Source organism: Branchiostoma floridae, chromosome 18 (genome assembly GCF_000003815.2).
Source record: "Branchiostoma floridae strain S238N-H82 chromosome 18, Bfl_VNyyK, whole genome shotgun sequence".
In the NCBI taxonomy this organism is placed as follows: domain Eukaryota; kingdom Metazoa; phylum Chordata; class Leptocardii; order Amphioxiformes; family Branchiostomatidae; genus Branchiostoma; species Branchiostoma floridae.
In genome coordinates, this window is record NC_049996.1 from 11163993 (window position 1) to 11186281 (window position 22289).

Sequence of the window (22289 nt, forward strand, 5' to 3'; positions counted from 1 at the left end):
AATAGTCTGTGTCTCACTCATATGTTCAGATTGTTTGAATAATCTTGATTGTGTTTCAGCTACTATCCAGGAGAAACAAGAGAAAGAGAAGATGTCAACAATAAATCATCCTATGAATTTATTTAAATCATTTAAAGAAGGGTTGCACTTGAATTTCTTGAATTACAGAAGCATGTTGAAGGAGAAACACACAGCAAAATACAGTAGATTAAATTTTGAATTTACTGAAGGCAAATGGGAATTTTTTCAATGATCTTTTGTCATTATTCAATATCGTTTCCAGTTGATCAGTATCACTAGTAACAACTTTATGTTCTTTTGAAACTAAATAAAATGTTGGATAGACAATTTTGTGTCTGTTGTTACTGAATCACTGCAACTTGTGTTCCGCAATTTTATAGTACCACCTCAATTTATAGTACCATCTCAATTTATAGTAATTCTGTGGCTTTCTATATAATGTATGACAAGTCGCAGTAAAATGTTTTTAGTACAAATTGATAAGTACCAGTAATTGTTAGAAGAAAGTAAAATGCTTTTCCATGCATCTACACACAAGCATACTACAGCTTAATTCATGATCAGTTGGTTCCATTTTATTCTTCCTTTTTGGCTTCACAAAAACAATTGCCTTGTTTGTCTAAAGACAGTTTGTTGCTTTAACGACTGCTTCCCCATGTACACTTTCTTTCTGTCACAGGAATGATTCATTTTGTTCATTTTAGAAACGGCTTCAAAAAGGGTGAATGTGAAGGATAATGAAGAGTTTATCGGGGAAAACAGTTTGATTGCAAATGAGTTTAAAACTACGCCCCATTGCCTTACAGAATGATACAACAGACAATCGTACAAGTGCTCTCTTCAATAGGAAAATGTACTGTGTTCTCCACCATATCTGCAATAAAATATAAGTCACAACCTTAATCTAGATATTAGTATAAGAAATTGGAACTCTTTCAGAAATGACAACAAATAGGTGGGAGGGCTTGAGTTTTCACAATGTAATTGTTAAGAACTAGAAATTCAGAACATTGCAGACATGCCCTTTCCCAGCACTTTCATTGTCATTTCTAAGGGTCTGCATGGGAGGTTCCAAACAGGCTTTGTTTGCACTAAATTCCAGAGACAGTGGCCACATATTACACTTTATTCCTGAAGGCTGGATGTTTCACGTTAAATCAGAGCGTTGTCAACTTAATGAGCTTAAATTTAAAAGGTGGGGCGCAGAAACCAACGGCCATGTATTACGATTCTTTGAGGCTGGCTAAACGTTAAAGTGCATAATGTACGGATTACATTTCACATTAATTCGAACTGAGGAAAATTCAACAGCAGATTATGCCTTGCAGCATGCAGACCCCAATTTCTGAAAGAGTTCTAAAAGTAGAAGCCAACTCACAGTCAAGTCCGAGGTTCTCTTCTCTGTAAACAGCTGACAGATCCTCCTGGAATACAGTCAGGTACACAGGATTGCTGGCAGGTAACGTTAGCACAGGAACATGGACAGGTCCTCCTGGAATATGGACAGGTACACAGGATAGCCGACAGGTCCCACAGCACACAGGAACAGGGACAGGTATACAGTATCATCTTCCCATAACCTAGGAGTAAATGAAATACCCCTTTAACGACATTCACAAAACATGCATGTTATCATGCAGACAAAATACAACCATATCATGTTCTTCCAACATTTGTTTAAGTTCTAAAACCTGCTTCAGGATGGGGACAAAAGAAGAGCACAGACAAAAGTGAGCATAGAAATATGACAAAACAACCATCACATAAAAATACATTTTACACAAGATGTAGCTAGATATCACATCAAAGCAATCCATATAACCATTCATTAAAACAATAAACCGTCAAATTCACCAAACAAATAATGCTGCATCTGAAGCTGCCACAGTTCTAACATCCATTTCAAATCAGTTCAAAGTTCAACAAAGCCAAACAATGTGCAGATTGACAGAACATTAAAATTAAAGGAGTCTGACACTTTTGGCAATAAACCATCACAGTAAACAGCATATCCAAGGTAATCAAGGTTAAAGTTGATATGCATCTCCTGTTAACAGAACACCCATTAAAACACAGAACCATCAAATTCACCAAACAAGTAATACTAACAGTAATAATCTGTAGCAGTGAAACAGTTACCAACAATTTACACAATGTCATCATTGATATTAGAGGAATGATGGAGTCTCAATCTGTTTACAAGGGAACAGGCCTGTCCTTGGTGCTGATCCACATTCACATACAGGGAACAGGCCTGTCCTTGGTGCTGATCTCTCTTTGCACACAAGCAGACCTGTCATAAGTGTCATTGTTGCTGACATCTATCCAAATACTCTCTCACACACATTACACACCACACGACACACACAGACATCTATTTCAAATAGTCCAATAAAGTCAGAAACATTGACAGATCGTTGAAGGAAAAAAGAAGGGGATTAAGCCCTTTTCAATAAAAACAACTTTCAATAAACATCATATCCAAGGCAATCAAGGTCCAAGAGTGCATGTAACTTATTTGTGTTCTGTACATGTATAAGTGAAATGTAAACCCTTATGATAAGAACATATGAATGATAGAAACACATCTTAAAAAGCAGCTCATATATAATGACAGTGGTCAAAACACTGAATCAGAGATAAAACTGTTCATCAAGACCATTCTAATTCTATCATGATTCATCAACTGACCATCAACACTTCATCTCACCTGAAATGTACCTTTCTCAGAAATCACTCTTTTCTTAAAGTCAAGTGCATTTGGGATTTCATACTTATGTCATTTAACTGCTTTAAAGGACCCTAAAATACTCTCTTCATGACACACACACATGTGTAATAAGAATACAACACCATACATATCAGTTCAGAACCTGGAACAGCATTGGAAACATCATCAGTCGGCTGAGGAGCAGTCAACCACACGTTTTGATTGACAGTCCACAGCTAGTACAGCAATAATACCAGGGCTCAGGTTGCCTTCCAAATCCTCCAGCTGGTTCTGGATGCAGGTAGAGTCACAAGGAAATGAACCAGTCTCATATTCTGATTCATCAACCTGATAGTGTATATTTTATACAATTGAGTCACACCTACTCACTGTTTCTGCACTCTTCCTGTTAGTTAGCTGTCAGCTCATTGGTGCAGTATGGTTCAGTGATGCTGCAGGCAGATATCAGGACCTCCCTGTTTCCACGTCGGAGACTGGGCTGGAGTAAATCTGATTCAACAGTAACAACAACAGGTTATGGACCACATCTTCTAGATTTAAAACTTGAATTAATAAAGGAGGTATAACCTTTTGATGTATCTAGCAATAATCACAATAGAAAATGTGAAACAATTATTTTCAACACAGTGTGAGTTAACAAGTTTCTCCTGTTAAAATAAGAGTACCCAGAGCATACATATTGAAGATAGTTATTTGTAATTACTAGTAGAAAGCAGAAGGAGGGTGAAATCATCAGACAAAAGGTGTTGAAGAAGCAACTTGGCCACAGCTGGGAAGGACTGAAAAAGGTAAAATGATGAAACAAGGAATCAGGGAGGATAATACTGATGTACTACTAATGTTACTATTCAACATACAAGTCCCCTGTATTTTCCTCTGTTAAAAAAGGTCCCAGGATAATCAATTGCTTGTTATTACCTTTGCCAAGAAGGTCATGTTTTCTGTGTGTCTGTGAAGAGCATAACTCGAAAAGCCTTGGATGGATCCTAGTTATATTATGCTAAGGTGGGTAGTTGTCAAGTTCCTGTTCTCCTCTTATTAAAGTGACCATTATCATTTTGTTACATGAGTAGCTAGGCCACATTGTTTTTGGTAAGGATTGTATAAATACTTTGGCACCCCTAGTGTCTGTCACACCCTACCAACACACCAAGTACAAAACCAATCCATCCAGCCATTCTTGTTCACAAACAGACACACACACAAAGGCTAGTGAAAAATAACAATAGTGACATAGCTTCATTCAGAGCTTTCAATTGAAACTACAGACTTTGTCAAAATTTATCATACATGTATGTCTGCAAAAATTTTTTGTCATTTTGCATATAAACTGATTTATATCTGATTCAATGCAATGGTTCTAATCAATGATAAATTTCACGCTATAGTGAAATGTGGCACAAAAAGTATGTAAAGCACTTTCAGCACTTTCCCTGTTGAAAATGAAGAAATAACAGAGAATGGAAATATTTTACAAGTAATATGGACACCAAGCCACATGGGGATTGCTGGGAATGAACTTAAAAAGCAGATGGTCTAGCAAAAGAGGCAGCAAGAGAAACTATAGAGGATGAACACATGACCAAACCACATGACTAAACAAGACATACGGAAAGAAATCAAAGCAAATTCTGTATAGAGACAGCAAAATAGATAACCTAAGGTTACCAGTTTACGGTTGATTTGTTAATAATGCCGTTTTATGGAAAGCGCGCAGGTCGGGAAGTGAAAAGCTGTCCTTAATTGGAAGACATCAAAGTCGGTCTGCGTCAAGCTCTGTGTGGCATCATATTTCTTCTGAGGATTTCTCGCCGTACGAGCGTCTTTAATAAACAAGTCTGCAGCCAAGAATTCTTCCAGGGTGACCAATTTACGGTCAGTTGGGTGTTTCTCCATGAGGTTATTTTTCTAAAGGACATATAACTAATCATTTCCCTTAAAAGTCCCCCACGTAGTTCACTGAGATAACACAATGGATAAATTGTTTACATATGGCCATGCCGTCACTTTGCATCGCCGCTAAACGTTATCGGTAAGTCATCTTTGCCCCAACAGAACGCCACTCAGAGCGCCATGCTGTTCGACAACTTGCACAATGCTACTCATAATAATGGCAACGCATTTGGATGTTGTTATCACCTGTATATAGATAGGAACTGGCCTTGAAATGCGTTCAGTATACATATGGCTTGCTCACGCCGTGCCCTCCCCACATAAATTAGCCCCAACAGCGCCCCTTGCGACAATATCTCGCTCTCCAGTGCACCAAGCTTTAACGGGCAAGTCACGTGATGCAACATGGCATTCGAAAACTACCCGCTCGGCAAGGACAGTCACTTGTTTTTATGCAGTTTATAAGAGTTTCCTTGGACAACATACATAAAATCACCATGCATTCTTGAGATAAGAACTCCAGGTTTGGTTTGAGGTGATGTTTCAATTCATAAAGAGTTTGTTGGATTTTAAAGAGGGGACGAAAATAGCCGTCTAGAATTACGATCAGAACCGGGTCATCTGTAATAGTGTTGTGCGCACTCAAGCGTAAATGTAAATTGTTGTCAGACTTTTCAGACGTGATTTGCTGGATGCAAAGTTATAGGATAAATAAGGCAAGACACATAGATGATATAAACGTACTTCTTTCCTACTCAAGAGAATTTTCTTTTTTACAATTGACCTCGAAGTCTGCATCCACCAATAAGTGACCGTAAACTGGTCCTGCACGTAAACTGGTAACCTTACGTTATATCTCTCAGCCCAGAGCTGCACAACTCACAGTGCAATCAGAAAAGTGGGAGTAAGCAAGATGGGAAACAATAGCCTGGGTACCATCAGATTTCTACCGGGGCTCCTTACACTCGCTACCCTAAAAAAATTAGGGTAACTAGTGTAAGGAGCCCCGGTAGAAATTGGATGGTACCCGAGGCTAGGGAAAAAAGTCCACCAGAAAAGGAAACAATTTATTATTACTGACAACTGACAAGTGGACATACTAGTACAAGGGTAAACAGCATGAACAAATCCAGAATGTAAGACAGATATGTGCATGCAATGTAACAGACCAGAAACTATTGATCATTACTTGTGGGAGTGTAGCAAATTTGAAGAGGAGAGAGAGGCTTTAAAGAGAGAAACATACCAAGTAGTATGCCTAAGAGATGAAGGCAAGCTTATAATGAAAACAGGAAATCTGGAAGTATATGCAGGGGCTCTGGAATAAATAGGCAGAAAAGGAACAGAGATACTGCAAAAAGCCCAGTGATAGAGTATATCATAGAAACAAAACAATTTGAATGACACGGGGTTTAGGATGATGTTTACACATGTGAAAGAAGAATGCATCTGATGATTATGAAGAGAAGTGAAGAGGATGAACCACCTAATGTGTGCTGATTGCCAACCAATGGAAAAAAGCAGTGAGATATGAGCACACAAGAAGGAAGCACAGAGAGAGAGAAAGAATAAAGCACATGTGACCAGTAGCCGACTAACCGAGTGGATAAAGAAACAACGACAACAGCTGCACTAGTAGATCTCCTTAAATAAATCACATTTATCTATTCATTCATTTATTAAGATGGCGGTATTAATGGTAGTGGATGTTACATCACAAGCTATCTACTACCAAAAAATCAAGACCAATTAGCATGCAGGGTTGGACAAGCCTTGGCCCTTTTGTCCAGGGCAAGTTTAAGTGTTGATGGGCAAGTGGATAAGTAAGATTTTTCCATTGAGTGCGATTTTGATACACTTGTTACTTTTTACAGTCATGACACAAAGCAAAAGTCAACATAGAAAACTCGAGGCAATGATATAGAAGTGAAAATGCATAAAAAATTGACATTTGAATTTTTGGCAAGTGAAAAATTGGTTCAGGCAGGAAAATTTTCATGTGCTTGCCCGATAGGACAAGTGAATCTTAGAAAAGTTGTCCAACCCAGCTAGGCAAGGTCAGAGATACAAAAAATGGATGTTCTGCTGCATGCAGTACCAAGGTCATATACCGGGGGCCCAAAATCGACTTCACCTCCATCTTCCCAATCCCTATCCACATACCAAATATCATCATAATCCATCAAGAGCTTCTTGAGTTATGCTGACGACAAAAATCCCGACAAACACTGTGACACACACACACACAAATATACACACAGAGACACGCAGGCACACACACCAAAAACAATATCTCCATTTTCATGGAGGTAAATAAAACCCTCTTGAATATTTCATGGGTGTAATAAGATTATGCAAAGTATGTTTTCTTTAGTCTCTGAGTTAACGACGGTCATTTACACGGGTTTCATTCGCTTCAGTCCGGGTTTTAAACTTTTGTAGGAACCCGAGCGCATGCTCGTAGTCGTACATGTGATATCGTATACGCAATGCTGAAGAAGAGTCGCTCATTTTCTCACATATTTACCTCATATTCTCCATAAAAGGAAGCTTAAAATGACCACGAAAACATGGTGAACAAAGTTACGCAGGTACTTACGGCACAAAACTTAGGAGAACGCCTGGAAACCACGGAAGTTGAACAGTTTTCTCACTTCGGTGTCCAAGACTGTCGCCATCTTGGCTTGCCATGCCGCATTGCGCAATGCACGTGCCACCTGTTGCTAATTAATTAGTTTATATGCGAGGACCAATCAGACTCTTCTCTACAGATTTATCGGTTGAGTGATAAAAAAATGATAGGTTGGGATTCTTTTACCTTTCCTGTGTTGTATCATCTAATGTTTCTAGTATGATGCACTACCCTGGGGCTACCAGGCCTTGCGAAAACACAAAGAAGATTGCAAAAGTTCACCAAAACAAGCTTGGGGCTTAACGTTAACGTTACAGGAACACGACGACTGCCGGGGTTTTTCGGGAAACGATACGTGTGTGTAGCCTGGTATTCAAACCTACCGTTACCATAGATGTCGAGTCTCCTCGTCCTCTGGCACACGTGTGGGAGTTCGGCGGTGGGTGTTGGAGATCAGCACCAATGACACTAAAGACAGATCAGCACCAAGGACAGGCCTGTTTGCAGTGTGTGAATGTGGATCAGCACCAAGGACAGGTCTGTTCCATGTGTATGTGAATGTGGATCAGCACCAAGGACAGGCCTGTTCCCTGTATGTGAATGTGGATCAGCACCAAGGACAGGCCTGTTCCCTGTGTGTGTGAATATGGATCAGCACCAAGGACAGGCCTGTTTCCAGTGTGTGAATGTGGATCAGCACCAAGGACAGGTCTGTTCCCTGTATGTGAATGTGGATCAGCACCAAGGACAGGCCTGTTCCCTGTATGTGAATGTGGATCAGCACCAAGGACAGGTCTGTTCCATGTGTATGTGAATGTGGATCAGCACCAAGGACAGACCTGTTCCCTGTGTGTGAATGTGGATCAGCACCAAGGACAGGCCTGTTCCCTGTGTGTGTGAATATGGATCAGCACCAAGGACAGGCCTGTTTCCAGTGTGTGAATGTGGATCAGCACCAAGGACAGGTCTGTTCCATGTGTATGTGAATGTGGATCAGCACCAAGGACAGGTCTTCTTACCTGTGAGTGGGTTGAGACTCCTATTTCCCTCCACTTCTAATGATGTCTTCTTCCAGTCCAAAAGTTACTTTGCATTCTTTCATGGCTTGGATTTTATTTTATTTTATTTTGCAATTGCATGTATAGCAGTGTGAAATGGGTATGTATAGCAGTATAGCAGTGCAAAGCCTGGTCATAAAATTATATGGTAGTCATAGGAATTATAAAAATATTCTCCAGGCCAAATATTTCTTGTTTCTATTCAAAACAGCTTCCAAAAAGATTTTTGCTATCACATTTGAATTGTTTATCATTATGCTACATAACTGTTACATGTATACATAGGGCATAGTCAGACAATATAGCATCAGCTTTACTTTTTCTGGAATATCACCACATATCATTTATTTTCACAAGTTCATTTCAAACATTTTTCTCACAGTACTTTTGATGCATTTTTACTGTATCTCACAGTAAAGGAATTGTGGCTAATGGGTGCTACGTGTGATATATACAATGTCATAGAGAAGTTCAAGTATCTTTATCTATGGACACTTTACACTCTCTGCTGAACAAACTTATCATTTGGTATGTTCAAAACAGCATGTACATATTCTAAGGACTTCAGAACTACGTAGCCAGATTACCTTGATGTACACATAAATCAATCTATGCACACAAATAAATGGTGTTTTACAATGGTATACTGCTACAGTGCTATATGCTAATCAAACTACATACAACTTTATGAATGCTATCAACAGCAAAAGGTTCCCACAATACTCCTTATTTCTTCACATACTTTGGTAGATTTTTGGTCACTTCAACATTATATTTTACCATCTCAAATATCTAAGGATGATTTTTCCACAGTCAAATTGATATGTACATGTATTAAGGAAACATTACAATAGAAAATGTAGTCACCAATTATATTTTATGAATCTTCTTTTATGATGACACCACATGAGACAAGACAATCTCAGTAACATTAATGAAATAAATGAACTATAAAATGTAACATCATACTAATTACATGTTCATGTAAGTCACAATAACCATTCTACCCTAAAAAATGTTAGGCTAAGCTTGATTCTGCTAACCACAAATCAATGTGTTATACACATCATTGTTCGGGGGATTGTTACAGTGTTATCATTCAATTATCGATGATTCAAATGTGGCCAACACACCATACACATGCATCCACACTGTTCATATATCAAAAGATTAACCAACAGCATGTCTGCCTACATAAAGCTTCACTGCTCTAGCCAGCCTAATTTTTTTGTCCCCTGGATTCTGAATGGAAATCCTGTTGAAGGTATGGCAATCCTAGGGGGGTCTGGGGTATGCTCAAATTTTGAAATCTTAGACCCTCTGAAATGCTATTTCCTTTATTTTGTGGGGCAAATTATGTTCATAGACCCAGCCTGGTTCAATTAATATCTTTATATGCAGATTTTTTTCCGTCACAGAGGACGGAATGGGCAAAATTTTTGTCTGTCCCCAGCAGCAAAATTCTGTCAAAGGACAGAAGGACCCGGTGCTAGCTAGAACGCTGTCTAATTTACCCCGAGACAGTTTGGATTATCCTCAAATCATTATTCATTATTTTGATTATTCAACATTGTTCATTAAACCTTTCACAACAGTCTTTATGTTCAAATACAATTGTAGAATGAACAGCTCACTTAGTGATTGAAAACTGACAACTGGGCAGATGTACAGGGTTTAGCATTGTTTGAGACTAAAGAAATCCTAACATATTCCATGGAGTTCAAGCAAAGAATATTGGAATATGATGCTTAGTTAGTTGAGTCAGAGCTACAAATGTGCACTTAATGACATGACTGTTTACAAAAACTTCAAACCAATGTGGCAGATAAAAGTTGTACTGATGATGTGAAAACACCCTATAACTCAGAAAGGCTACACTGCCTTTCTTTGTACACAGACTAAGTTGATTGAATATGTCTTCAATCAGTGACTTAAAACATGTACCATCAAATTTTCTGTGTCTCGGTGCGTGATCACAAGCCTAGGTCCGAGACTTGTGTGGATCTCCCTCCTCCTCTGCCTCCTTGGGGAATACGCAGTGGTAGGATCTCATGAGACTAGGCCATTCCGTGATCAAGGTGACACTACTGTGCAGACACCGAAAATTTGAGGTACGTGTTTTACCAGTTTTCAAGAGTCACTGATTGGAGAATTATTCTATCAACGTACTCATACGTGACTGATGAACCTCTCCAACAATGTTGTACACAGACATTTTACGCTACTGCGAGGTACTGGTCCTGTGATGTTGGGGAGCAGCTCTACATGTCAAAACATTCCTTAAGGAAGTTGGTCATCTTGTTGTATAGATGTTTCCTCGTGCTTCGTATAGCATGGTCCTGGTCTGTGTAAAACTGATAACAGAAACACATGAAGTAAATAAATGAAATCAAGACATTGGCTGCAGTGCCAGGGCAGCTGCCAGGGGGCTCAAAATTGACCTTGAGACCATTGCTGTCTTCCCAAGTCAAATATCATTACAATAAATCCAGAGGTTCTCAAGTAATGCTGATAGATATTGGGAACACAGGCACACGCCGGACAGATACAAACAGACATACCCAAAACAATACTTCAATTTTTCATGGAGTTTATAAATTGCAAAAGACAACCATGTACTGCAGTACATATAATTTATTGATGAAAAGCTGCTTGTGCCCATATAGGAATATTTCTTTGTCAGCCAAGCATCTGACTTCTTTGTGAAACATTGCAACCATAACTGTGGAACAAGACAGCAAACTTTCAATTCCTAATACAGTGTAGTACAGAAAGATGCATGCAATGTATCTTGTCAAAAGTCTAGAGTCTGCATTTGAAATTATTAGTCATAAGTCTCTTGTATGGTTTACAGAATTATTACTTTGCACTAGTCTAAGATTGCACATTACCTGTAAGTCAAACTCTACTTCTGCTTTGGTTAAAGCATCAACCAAGTCTGCTGTGTGCTGGAAATGTACATTATCTGTAGGGTAAAAAAAAAGAGACATTTGACCACTTGGTAAGATAGTTTGTAACAAAGTAAAGCACAAATTTTTGACCTTCTGAAGTTGAGTCGACCCGATGCCTACGGTCAACTGATCTGAGTGAAAGTGTTTCACGGCAATGGGTCAGAGGTGCCCAGGAGTCACACTGTTGCCCAAGTAAAGTGAAGTAAACTTTGTGTCAAATCAACTTATGAAGAACCAGAGGAGCTTGTTGAGATGGGCTTTACTTTTTGTATAGATATAGCATGTAAATTTCTTACAAAGTTGATTACTGTCATAGATTTTTCACACAAATATTGGCTACTTTGTACACTAAAGTCACCGGACAAATGTCTTGCCACAGCAACAACTTTAAGTGTATGGTGGTCAGCACCATCCATTTCCCCTGAGGAAAGTAGCATGTGCAGTCATTATCTTTAACTCTTGACTTACCGTCGCCTGTCCCATGAACCAGTAGATATTTTGCCTTTTTGAAGTTTTCCGCATGATGCATTACAATCGTGTCCTGCAATGATACAATGAATAAAGTAAGTCCAGAAGAAAGGACCACCAACTAGATGTTCAAATATGCAAATCAAATGTCAAAATGCAGTACTTTTTCACTAATCTTGGAATAAGTATTATATAATGCCTATTTGAGGCCTGGTAGAGTTTGACTTGTTCAAATACCAAATATATATTTGATAAACAATGTATCTATAAGATTGAGTACAATCATCAGTAGCAGCACACTATGTACAGCAATCATCAGAAGTCACACTTACGTTGTAGCCTTTTTCATTATCTTGTGGGTGCTGCATGTATCTCTCTGTGTACACAGAATCTGTGGAATAAAGACAATTCAAATAAGATAAATCAAATTGAATATTCAATAAATTTCAGCTGGCTCACCCTACTAAGTTCAACAGCACAAAGTACATTCTCATTTTAAGTCATCATTCTTGCTTATCTAACGTTAATTTATGTTATCAGTAGCATAATATTATACTAAATTACAGTGCAACCATGTAACGTTTAATACCTACTAAAACACTCATTTGAAATAGATTTTTTCTCCACCTTCACAGAAGTTACCTACAAGATAATGATGACTCACCGTAATATAGATAGTCTGTTACAGGAGCGACCGCGATGCCACACTTGAACACATCTGATCCACGGCCAATCACATGAGATGTTACAAAACCACCGTAGGACTGTAGGCAACCCAAGAATGCAACAGAATGAAAACAGTTATGTAGAGCATGACTACAACAAGAAAGGTCACATGTCCAAAATTGATTACTTCACAAGCATATTTAGTTAAATTGATGTTGCTAATGTCCGGACAGTTTGCAGATAAAACATTGAAACATTGCCTTTCACACTTACCCAGCCCCATATCGCCATCTTGTTTTTGTCCACATATTGAAGGTTTTGAAACTGCCTGTGAGAAAATATTGACAGAATATACCTCATCTATTTATTACATCAATATTGCCTTTAGCTATGTTAGAAAAAAATGACTGAAAAAAAGCAATACCACTGACATATAAATGTTGTATCTTACAAATCATTTACACATCAATCGTGGACTTCACTGAAACTTTTTGCCAAGTGCGGCACGGTCAAAAAATCAAATACTGGATCCGGACATTGGAACTGCTGTTGTTACAAATTTTCGTTCAAGGACTTTGAATTTTCTCAATATATTCATTGAAACATGACACTGTGTTTTCTTGGCTCACCAGGTTAAGACATAAATAAAATACAATGTGATGTATTCCAAATCACCCTCGGTCCCAGCCGTCCCATGGGTCGGATTGCCCTTTGGCCTTTGGGTGATCCTATCCGCACTCGGACCGGTACCTCTAGTCTAGTGTCCTGACGTACAGGTGCACTCAGTGTTGTTTTCTCATATATTATGTATATTTCATTGTAACATTACAAAGACAAAACTTACCTTCCAGCTTCAATTTGATCCTCCACTTCTACCGTTCCCAATTTTCTGTAGATCTCGTGAAGTATTTTCTCCCCCTGATATCCAGACCCTCTGCCATCGAAACTGGCCACGATGATATCCAGACTACTGGTCAGATACGCCGTCCAGTACAGACGGAACTGTTCATTAACCTTTTGACTGTATGGACCAGCATACCTATTCAGACACAAGAGTGATTAACAATCTCATATAAAATCAAATAAAGTTGCGTCATGTAGCTTTTGAGAGATGGACGATTGTTTCTTTGTGAAATTTTACATTACTAAGTTATGGTAGATTCTAATATCTAGGAGAGTGAGATTGAGTGTGTGAGTGAGTGAAGAGCATTTGGATGTCATGCATGACACCTATAACTCCTAGGTATTGTGCAAATGAAGACCAGTTTCCCTTTTTCATAATTTGCCAGTAGTATTTGGTTGAATCTAATGTAATGTAGACTGTGTTACTCTGAAAAGTTTCTGAATTTATTTTAACACACAAAATTGAATAAAATATGATCTGACACTTACACATCAAAAAGCACAGGGTACTCCTTCCTCTCATCAAAGTTTGGCGGTAGAAACATTTCTGCCCAAAGGTCTAGGCATGGGAAAAATATCATCATGATAAAATGATCTTAAATGTAGTTGTGATAAAAGTGAGGCAAAGCAATGAAAACACAACTTTCATCCACATATTTCTCTATTTTCTTACTGAAGGCCAGGAATAAACATAATAGACTGAACTGATGGAAAGTTGATTGTATTTAGACTAAAGGTAAGATTGGTGACGTACCATAGCCTGAAACTGTGAACTTTTGGTATCTTTTTACTGGTAATTGTGTGTTGTCCATGAGGGTTCGAAGTTCCTCGTTGTCTTGAAGAAGAACGTCTGAAAAAAAAAGGAAGCTATTACTGATACATATGTACTGATAGACCACATCAGTGGGGTGGTTATGGGAACTTGTTTCATGGGCAACAACCTGTTAACGTTCTCCTTGCACCTCTGCCCTGACCTACCCTGCAGTACTGCAGCGCTACCTAGCGGTGTACATATGTATTGCTTGACTCTGTCTTACCTTGTTTCCTATTGGACATCCAAAATTGTTTTCAGTTCTTCTGCATTCATAGTTAGGGGATAAAAGACCAGTTTCTCCCAGATCACTTCAGTGTCACTGACACTAACAAAAGACAGTGGATGCTGTCAATGTCTGACCATTTCCAAAATCATATCAAGTTACTTCAGTAACTGATTTTTGGTGTACAGATACATTGTCTCCTAGAGACCAAAAGTTGCCAACTCTAGGTATAGTAATAGTAGTAGTATCCAGTATTTGATTCCAGTCTTGGTGATAGTACAAAGGAGGAAAAAAAGCTAGAAAACCCATTATAATTTGCATACATTATAGTAAAAATACAGCAATACTCACAGTTGTCAGTTTGTGCCTCGTTTAGGGAATATATTGGGGCACCTGGACCTATAAGTGAGGAGGATGCAACAAAAAATTTGGTAAATAGCATTCAACACCTGTGCACATCATGGGGACAGCCAGGCTTAGCTACCAAAGAAAACATAAGATCATACTGATGTAAATGTGATGTCTGTTTTCAAGAGTGAGTTATTGGATAAAGTATTGGATATCTTTGAATAAGTTTATGCTACATTTTCCTGGTATCAAGGAACCTACAGTTAAAGTTCTGTATGAGTTGGAGAAGAATTGTCACACGTGTGCGTACCCCGACAGTTGAGTATGTACCAGGAGGCATTTTTGCTGAAGTAGGCGCTGTAGTAGCCACAGTCGTCCCACAGGTTACAGGTAAGGCACTTCTTGTCTTCAGGGTTACTGACAGTCAGACTGTGGAACACATAGTTACATGTATTTGTGATATAACATTATTTTCTTCATGTATTACTGTAAATGCAGAAATGTTTGTGGTAGTTTAATGTTTGTGGTTTTCACAGCGGCCACTTCACCGCAAACTTAAAACCACCTCGAACATTTTTCCATTATAGTATGTGACTATACAGTCTATGGCACTAATCCGAACTTAAAACCACCGCGAACAATCCATTTTCCTGCTACTGCAAAAGTAAATCCCCGCAAAATTAAATGCATTTTATTTTATTCTATTTTATAGTAATAAGTTGCAACATGTTAGATAAAATAACATCAATGAACACTAAATGTCTTTTTGATTTAATGTCTGTCTACTCAAAAACATCTGTAAAATCTTAACAAAAAAAGTCAAACATCTTCATTACCTGTACAGGTGTCTCTGTCTTGGAATTTCCTCATTGCTGATAAAATATCTACAAAAAGAAAGGATACGGACTGAAATCAATTATTGTAAAGAAAAAAATGCACAGATATACAATTATTGTGGACATATTGTGGAGTGATGATATTGTTGAAAATCAACATCTGCTTGCATGCAATGCAACGACAAGAACATAATATTTAGTTCCTAAAAAATTAAAAGCTGACAACAGACTAAATTCTGTATGTGTATGTCCAGAATGAGTATAGTAATAAAGCTAAACAACCAAGTCCTGTGAGAAGTTATATTCAATGGTTTATTTCCTCTTGTCGCACAACACGGGGTACATATGGCAGGGTACATAAGACCCTGAATTGCACTACCGCATTACATCTGTTAAAACCAGAAGACAACAAGGGAATTAATAAAAACAGTATTGGCACATTAGCTGATATTGCACATTTACATTAATCCAAGGCAGCGACATGAGAAATAGCACTTACACAATACCGTTAGCTTCATCGTAGCTCAGGATACTGGTGACTTCAACTGTCCTGTTGTCAACCATTCTCGTGTTGCTTCAGCACCCTACAGTCATTAACCATCAGTAAAAAAATCCATCATTCTGTACAGAAGTACAATGTCTAGATATAGCAATTAAGCAACAACAAAAACACACTGAGTTTCTTTCTTTTTCATTTGTACAAAGTTTAACAGAGAAAGAAAGAGAGAGAGAAAAAAGTTGTGAGGAAAGTGGACAAAAAATGGAAAGAGTGAAATTCAAAGAGGATGGGAAAGGGATAGGAGACATCCCAAAGAGGAGACATCCCTTTTGTTCAGAATGTTCTTCTAAGCACTTCTGTAATAGAATAATACTTTTATAGCCTCGAATCCAAACCTATGGCTGCTGATTGACTTATGTCCTGCGACTCTATTTGCATAGAGGATGAAAGAGACCTGACAGATATGATAAATGTAGGTTGGATACTGGGCTAGCAAAACACATCAAAGGAGATCAATGATACATGTAAGGTAGGTCTCAAATGATGCTCACATTCTCATCCAATTAAAACAACATTGCAATAAATCAATTGTTAAATCAATTTCCTACGTACATACAAATAATTTTTCTGACCTGAGTTATAGTTCTGAGACAGAGATGTCTGAACTTCCCTGCCCCGCTCCCCTCCTCGTGTGGCTGGATGATAAGGTACTTGGAGCCGCCTTCAATGAACATCGGAAAAGATGGACCAAACTAAAGGGAAACAAATGTACAGTTACTGTGTTAGTCAGCATACTAGTCATGCACAAATGGTAAAGAAAGTTCTTTGCACAAAACCACATACCAACATTTAGGTAGTCCTAATTGATTTACCTAGCTGAAGAAACTATTCACCTGTAGGTCAATGAAGGATAGACATCCAGGTAATGAGATATGCCAAATAATAGCTAGTCAAGCAACCAGAGTAACTATTATCCATTTGGTGCATCTATTAAGATACTTGATATGAGAGTGACGAGGCAGAATGATTAGAAGCAGCACATTGAAACCAACAAAATGTCAGAGACAAAACTTACCACACCAATCCATCCGGTTGTGCTTTCCTGGTAATCAATCTATAAGGCAAAAAAATGCAAAAATTAGCTACATCGGCAATAAGAAAACTTTTATCACATCATGTGCCTACAGGATTAAATGTTCAGGCCATGGTCTAACTGATGTAAAACAGTAAAACCCGGAACACTAGAATACTACATGCAACTCACAGTGTAATAAAACAATAGATGACATTGTCAATCTGTATAGCTAAATAATTTCTTATCTCTTTCTGACACAAGGAGACAAAACTACATATACATGCATACTTTGCCCATAATTATAATGTATTGTTGTAGGGCAATTTATTTATTGATATACAAAATGTAGTATACTCACAATCAATATATTTGGTCAGATGAACACTGTTTCTGGTTAAGACTCCGTAATTTCCCATTACACAAATGAAACTTGAGAGTTTGTTAACTCAAACATAGCTATGTTTATGATATGACACATCTATAGAGTGCTTCCTTGGCCTTACCATTGTACATGAGATGGGTGTCTGTGTGACATCACAGATGTTTACTATAGACGTGTTCTGTGGGCGTGGTATCCAGTTTGTGTACAGCTGACTGTTACTGGCCCATGACACAATGTACAGGTAGATTTCACTGGAAAATAAACACAACTGCTGTGACCAAGCTCAGGAGCAGATAGTGTGTTGGCAATTCAAAACTTCAAAAGTACATACTTCCAATTTAGTAAACGTAAAAGAATACGTCATTCAGTTATCATCTGTTTTTCCTATGTCATGACCAGTTAGGTAATAAACTGGATCACTTTCACTGTACAAAATACTTGTAGAAAAAACTACGGAAAAACTAAACAAAGTTCCCAATGTTGCAATATTATTGTAATAAATAATGGTACATCAAAGTCCATGCTTAGACAAGCCCATGCATGTTTCCCAAACTCAAACATGATTCTCTGCCTCCGTAGACAATTAAAGACTGCAACTAGGTAACTCCAAACATAACAAGAATAATACTAACAAATCATTAAAAACAAACCATATTCTAATCTCTAATCTGCAAAATACTAGAGACGGTTCCAAAGCCACTGGATTTTAACAGGTGAGTTCCCAGAGTCAGTCATCGGGGAGTTGTATTCAGGAAATTGTATTCCAAGGAATGATGGAATGGTTGCATTTCCTCCCCTGATGCCTACCTGAATCCTGCAGGAGCTGGTACCTCTTGTGTGGGGAAGGCAGGATTTGTCGTGTCCACCATGTGAAGGGAAACTGTTGGATTGGTTCTCCCGGCCTGATGTAAAAAAAAAAAACATGATGATTAATTAGGTCATACCTGCAGCAGTTTTTTAGTATCCATTTGAGATGTTGGTCTGACTTCTACTGAACTAAACCAAACTGAACATGGATACCGACTCAAGTGTACTTTTGACCCATTGCTGACATCACACCTCTGTTCAGGTCATGTGACATAGGCTTCGGGTCATTCCAACTTGAGAAGGGTCGGAGGATTGCTGGTAAGAACTGTACATTGTGTAAAATGTAAAATTTTTATCATGATCTCACAAAGTTACAAAAGTTACTGTGTTGTGAACACTAACTGGGTGACTTGCCCTTCTTTGCCAACGTCAGTTCATGGACAAAGATTCAGTCATAACGTTAAGGCGTATCCACTATACCTTTGGATAGTGAATGTCCATGATCCTGGGATACTGTGTTTCACCATAGTGAGAGAAGCTCATGATTGGAACCTGTGTGTCGTTGAACTTTGCAAAGGCCAGGAGGTTACCATCACTGGACCACCAGATTGTGTGATCAGTGCTGAACACCTCCTCTGGGGGGAAAAATGGAAAAATACATCCGTAAAATACCACAATTACTGACTTAGATTAAAGTAAAATAAGTTAAAACTTTTTAAAATGACAACTTGATAGCCATACATCAATCAATTAATTGACCAATCATTTAGATGAAGAATGTGACTTTATGGACAACCACCTCCAACTGTGCACATGTGGCAGAGACTGTCACTCTAGAATTGACTTAAAGTTCAGCCAATAAAGACCATGCCCCAAACCCATTGTCTCTTCAAGATGGACGAAGGACAATGACGGACGGGTGACATAAACAATAGAATTGTATTCTCTAATTGATTGACACATGACATCAGCAATAGAATTCATACAAGAGAAAAGCTGCAGTAAAGGCAGCATAAAGATTTGTTGAATTTCCTAGTTGGAAGTCAAATATCTTATTAAAAGTTTGATCAATGTTAGAAGGGAAATCTTACCTTCGTACACCCAGTCGGGTACGCCATTGAAGATCACTCCTTCCATTCCGTCTGTGGTGATGGGTTGGGAGTCGTTCCCAGAGAAATCAGTCTTAAGGTAGAGGTTGTTTTTGTACACAAACACCTGATTAAAAAAAGAAATAGAAATCAAGACACATCAGACATGCATCATTGGCATTGCAAGGCCACAGCCACTTTACCATTTCACCTCAACTACCCCACGTGTTCATTTTTTTACTCAAGTTTGTGATGTGCAAAATTCTAACAATTGACATCTTCACTTTGTTAAGTTAATGGTAGGAGTGCATTACCTGCTTAGCTACCAGAACTATGGGTACAGGTACACCAAATGTTTTTTTCTTATTGGACCGGTCCAGAAAAGACGGACATGAAAAAATTTGGTGGACCGGATGTTGGACCTATTGGGAAATGAACAGATTATATGATCAGGCATTCACACGTTTTGGGGCTTCCTGGTCGAAGACAATAACAAGAGCGAAGAAGAGTAGAGCCTAAAGTCATTTCTACCAAGTTTTACAGTCAATCATACAGAGGCAATTAGCCTTGTAGGATTTTAAAATGCCAGTGGGAGTCGAATACTCCACAAAACAGAATTGTTTGTAGCGAAATGGACCAATGTTTTGAGTATCACCCATTCACAAGTTAACACATTCTGAATAAGGATCAGGTCCTGATCCTCTGGACCTGAACTGGACCTGAATTTTCTGTACCAGTACCCACCCCTAACCAGAACATTAGAAAATCTGATATCTTTCTAAAGAGAAAAACAGGCTTGAAACTCACCAGTTTGTGACCTACTGGTGCCCACGCTGCATACTGCACATCATCATAAGGAATCCACGCGGTCACCACACTTGAAAATCACAAGTCAAACAGCATTATTCTCACAGATATTGGTCATAACCTGGCTTCTCATTTGCAGAATTAAAAGCTTAATGATTTCCATGGTGGCACCAAAACATATGACTAAGAAATATATCACTGTTGCGTGCATATCTCCAAAAGTATAGTATCGTGTGCTATAGTTTTGGGACTATCACTCTCTACAAGACTTATGACAAAAGCAACACACATAACAATGTCGTTCTTCAAGATGTGTGACAACTGGCAAAACAACAATGAACAACATAAAACCTGCCAGATTTTTTTTTTCATTTGTTTTCTACTTTATGTTACTTCCAGTGAGAATACTCAAATACAGGCAAACCTGGTCTCAGCAACCACTCAAGTGGTTTCTGAGGACAGGTGGTTTCTGAGGACAGGTCTGAGGACAGGTGGTTTCTGAGGACAGGTCTGAGGACAGGTGGTTTCTGAGGACAGGTCTGAGGACAGGTGGTATCTGAGGACAGATGTTTGTTTGAGGACAGGTGGTTTCTTCAGACAGGTAGTTTTGAGGACAGGTGATTTCTGAGGACAGGTGGTTTGAGGACAGGTGGTTTTTGATGACAGGTGGTTTCTAACGGCAGGTGGTTGCTGAGGACAGGTGGTTTATGAGGACAGGTGGTTTCTGAGAACAGGTGGTTGCAGAGGACAGGTGGTTTTTGAGGACAGATGTTTTCTTGAGGACAGGTGGTTTCTGAAGACAGGTGGTTCTGAGGACAGGTGGTTTCTGAGGACAGGTGGTTTCTGGGGACAGGTGGTTTATGAGGACAGGTGATTTCTGTGGACGGGTGGTTTTGATGACAGGTGGTTTCTAAAAACAGGTGGTTGCTGAGGACAGGTGGTTTTGAGGACAGGTGGTTTCTGGGGACAGGTGGTTTCTGGGGACAGATGGTTTTTTGAGGATGGGTGGTTTTGAGGACAGGTGGTTTAGAGGACAGGTGTTTTTTGCGGACAGGTGTTTTTTTGCGGACAGGTGGTTTCTGAGGACAGGTGGTTTTTGAGGACAGGTGGTTTCTGAGGACAGGTGGTTCCTGAGGACAGGTGGTTTTGAGGACAGGTGGTTCTGAGGATAGGTGGTTGCTGGGAATAGGTGGTTGCTGGGGACAGGTGGTTTTGAGGACAGGTGGTTTTAAGGATAGGTGGTTTGAGGACAGATGGTTTCTGAGGACAGGTGGTTTCTGAAGACAGGTGGTTTCTGAGAACAGGTAGTTTCTGAGGACAAGTGGTTTTGAGGACAGTTAGTTTGAGTACAGGTGGTTTCTGAGGACAGGTGCTTGCTGTGGACAGGTAGTTATGCTAGGTAAAAATGGATGTGACTGCTTCAATGTCGCTTGTGACTGCAGGTAGCCTGGTATCCAGCCATATTATAGCTCCCAAGTTTCTTCTGTCTTCTTTGTATATACTATAATATGGCTGGATACCAGGCTTGCTGCAGGTGGTTGCCTATGCCAGGTGGTTACCCAACCTGTATATCAAATACAGTTGCCATTGCTATGAACACCTATCCTTACCTTCCCTGAACATCATAGATGAGACAGTTGGCAGTGAAAGAATGACGGAACACCTTCCTGTAGTTGTAGGACAGGAGAACGTACTGCATGTCTGGTGACACTCTGTAGTCAAAGGCATCGTACTCTGTCTGCAGGAAGGAGAGAAATAGTTTTTATTTCTAAATAAGGGATCAAGAAACAAAGTGCCATGATAGCGGTTCTATGTACCAATGATACACAACATACCGTTTCTTCCCTAGAGGAACATAAATGTAGAACCAGTCCTCTTCCATGATACTTTCCTTATTCTTTTGGATTTAGAGAATCCTTTCATGGACAAAATGACATACTCCAAAGTCTTACAGAATAGAGTATACGTCTTATCCTATCTTGCCTATGTCAAAATTATGGTTATTGTCTTAGCCATATTGTCACAGGACCTAAAAATTTGTTTGTGGCATATCTAAGATATATATTGTAAATGTAACATACTGTAAA

At 38.9% G+C, this 22289-nt stretch overlaps 1 protein-coding gene across 3 annotated transcripts in view; it reads right to left on the minus strand.

Moving 5' to 3' along the window:
• Positions 1-8647: 8647 nt before the first annotated feature.
• Positions 8648-22289, minus strand: part of LOC118405824 (dipeptidyl peptidase 4-like) — a 23010-nt gene continuing 9368 nt past the window's right edge. For 2 of the 3 annotated variants that reach the window (XM_035805619.1, XM_035805618.1), the window contains exons 5-15: positions 21813-21940; positions 20203-20272; positions 19399-19522; positions 18788-18942; positions 18308-18402; positions 17622-17751; positions 17119-17157; positions 16676-16795; positions 16044-16128; positions 15545-15592; positions 15024-15137 (exon numbers count right to left, since the gene is read on the minus strand). In XM_035805619.1, the coding sequence (XP_035661512.1) occupies positions 16069-16128; positions 16676-16795; positions 17119-17157; positions 17622-17751; positions 18308-18402; positions 18788-18942; positions 19399-19522; positions 20203-20272; positions 21813-21940 (921 nt within the window). In that variant the 3' untranslated portion in view covers positions 15024-15137; positions 15545-15592; positions 16044-16068. Of the gene's footprint in view, positions 10690-11226; positions 11301-11754; positions 11828-12086; positions 12146-12418; positions 12519-12693; positions 12749-13264; positions 13460-13812; positions 13883-14077; positions 14174-14711; positions 14760-15018; positions 15138-15544; positions 15593-16043; positions 16129-16675; positions 16796-17118; positions 17158-17621; positions 17752-18307; positions 18403-18787; positions 18943-19398; positions 19523-20202; positions 20273-21812; positions 21941-22289 lie in introns of those variants that run through there. The other variant, XM_035805620.1, reaches the window with a different exon arrangement.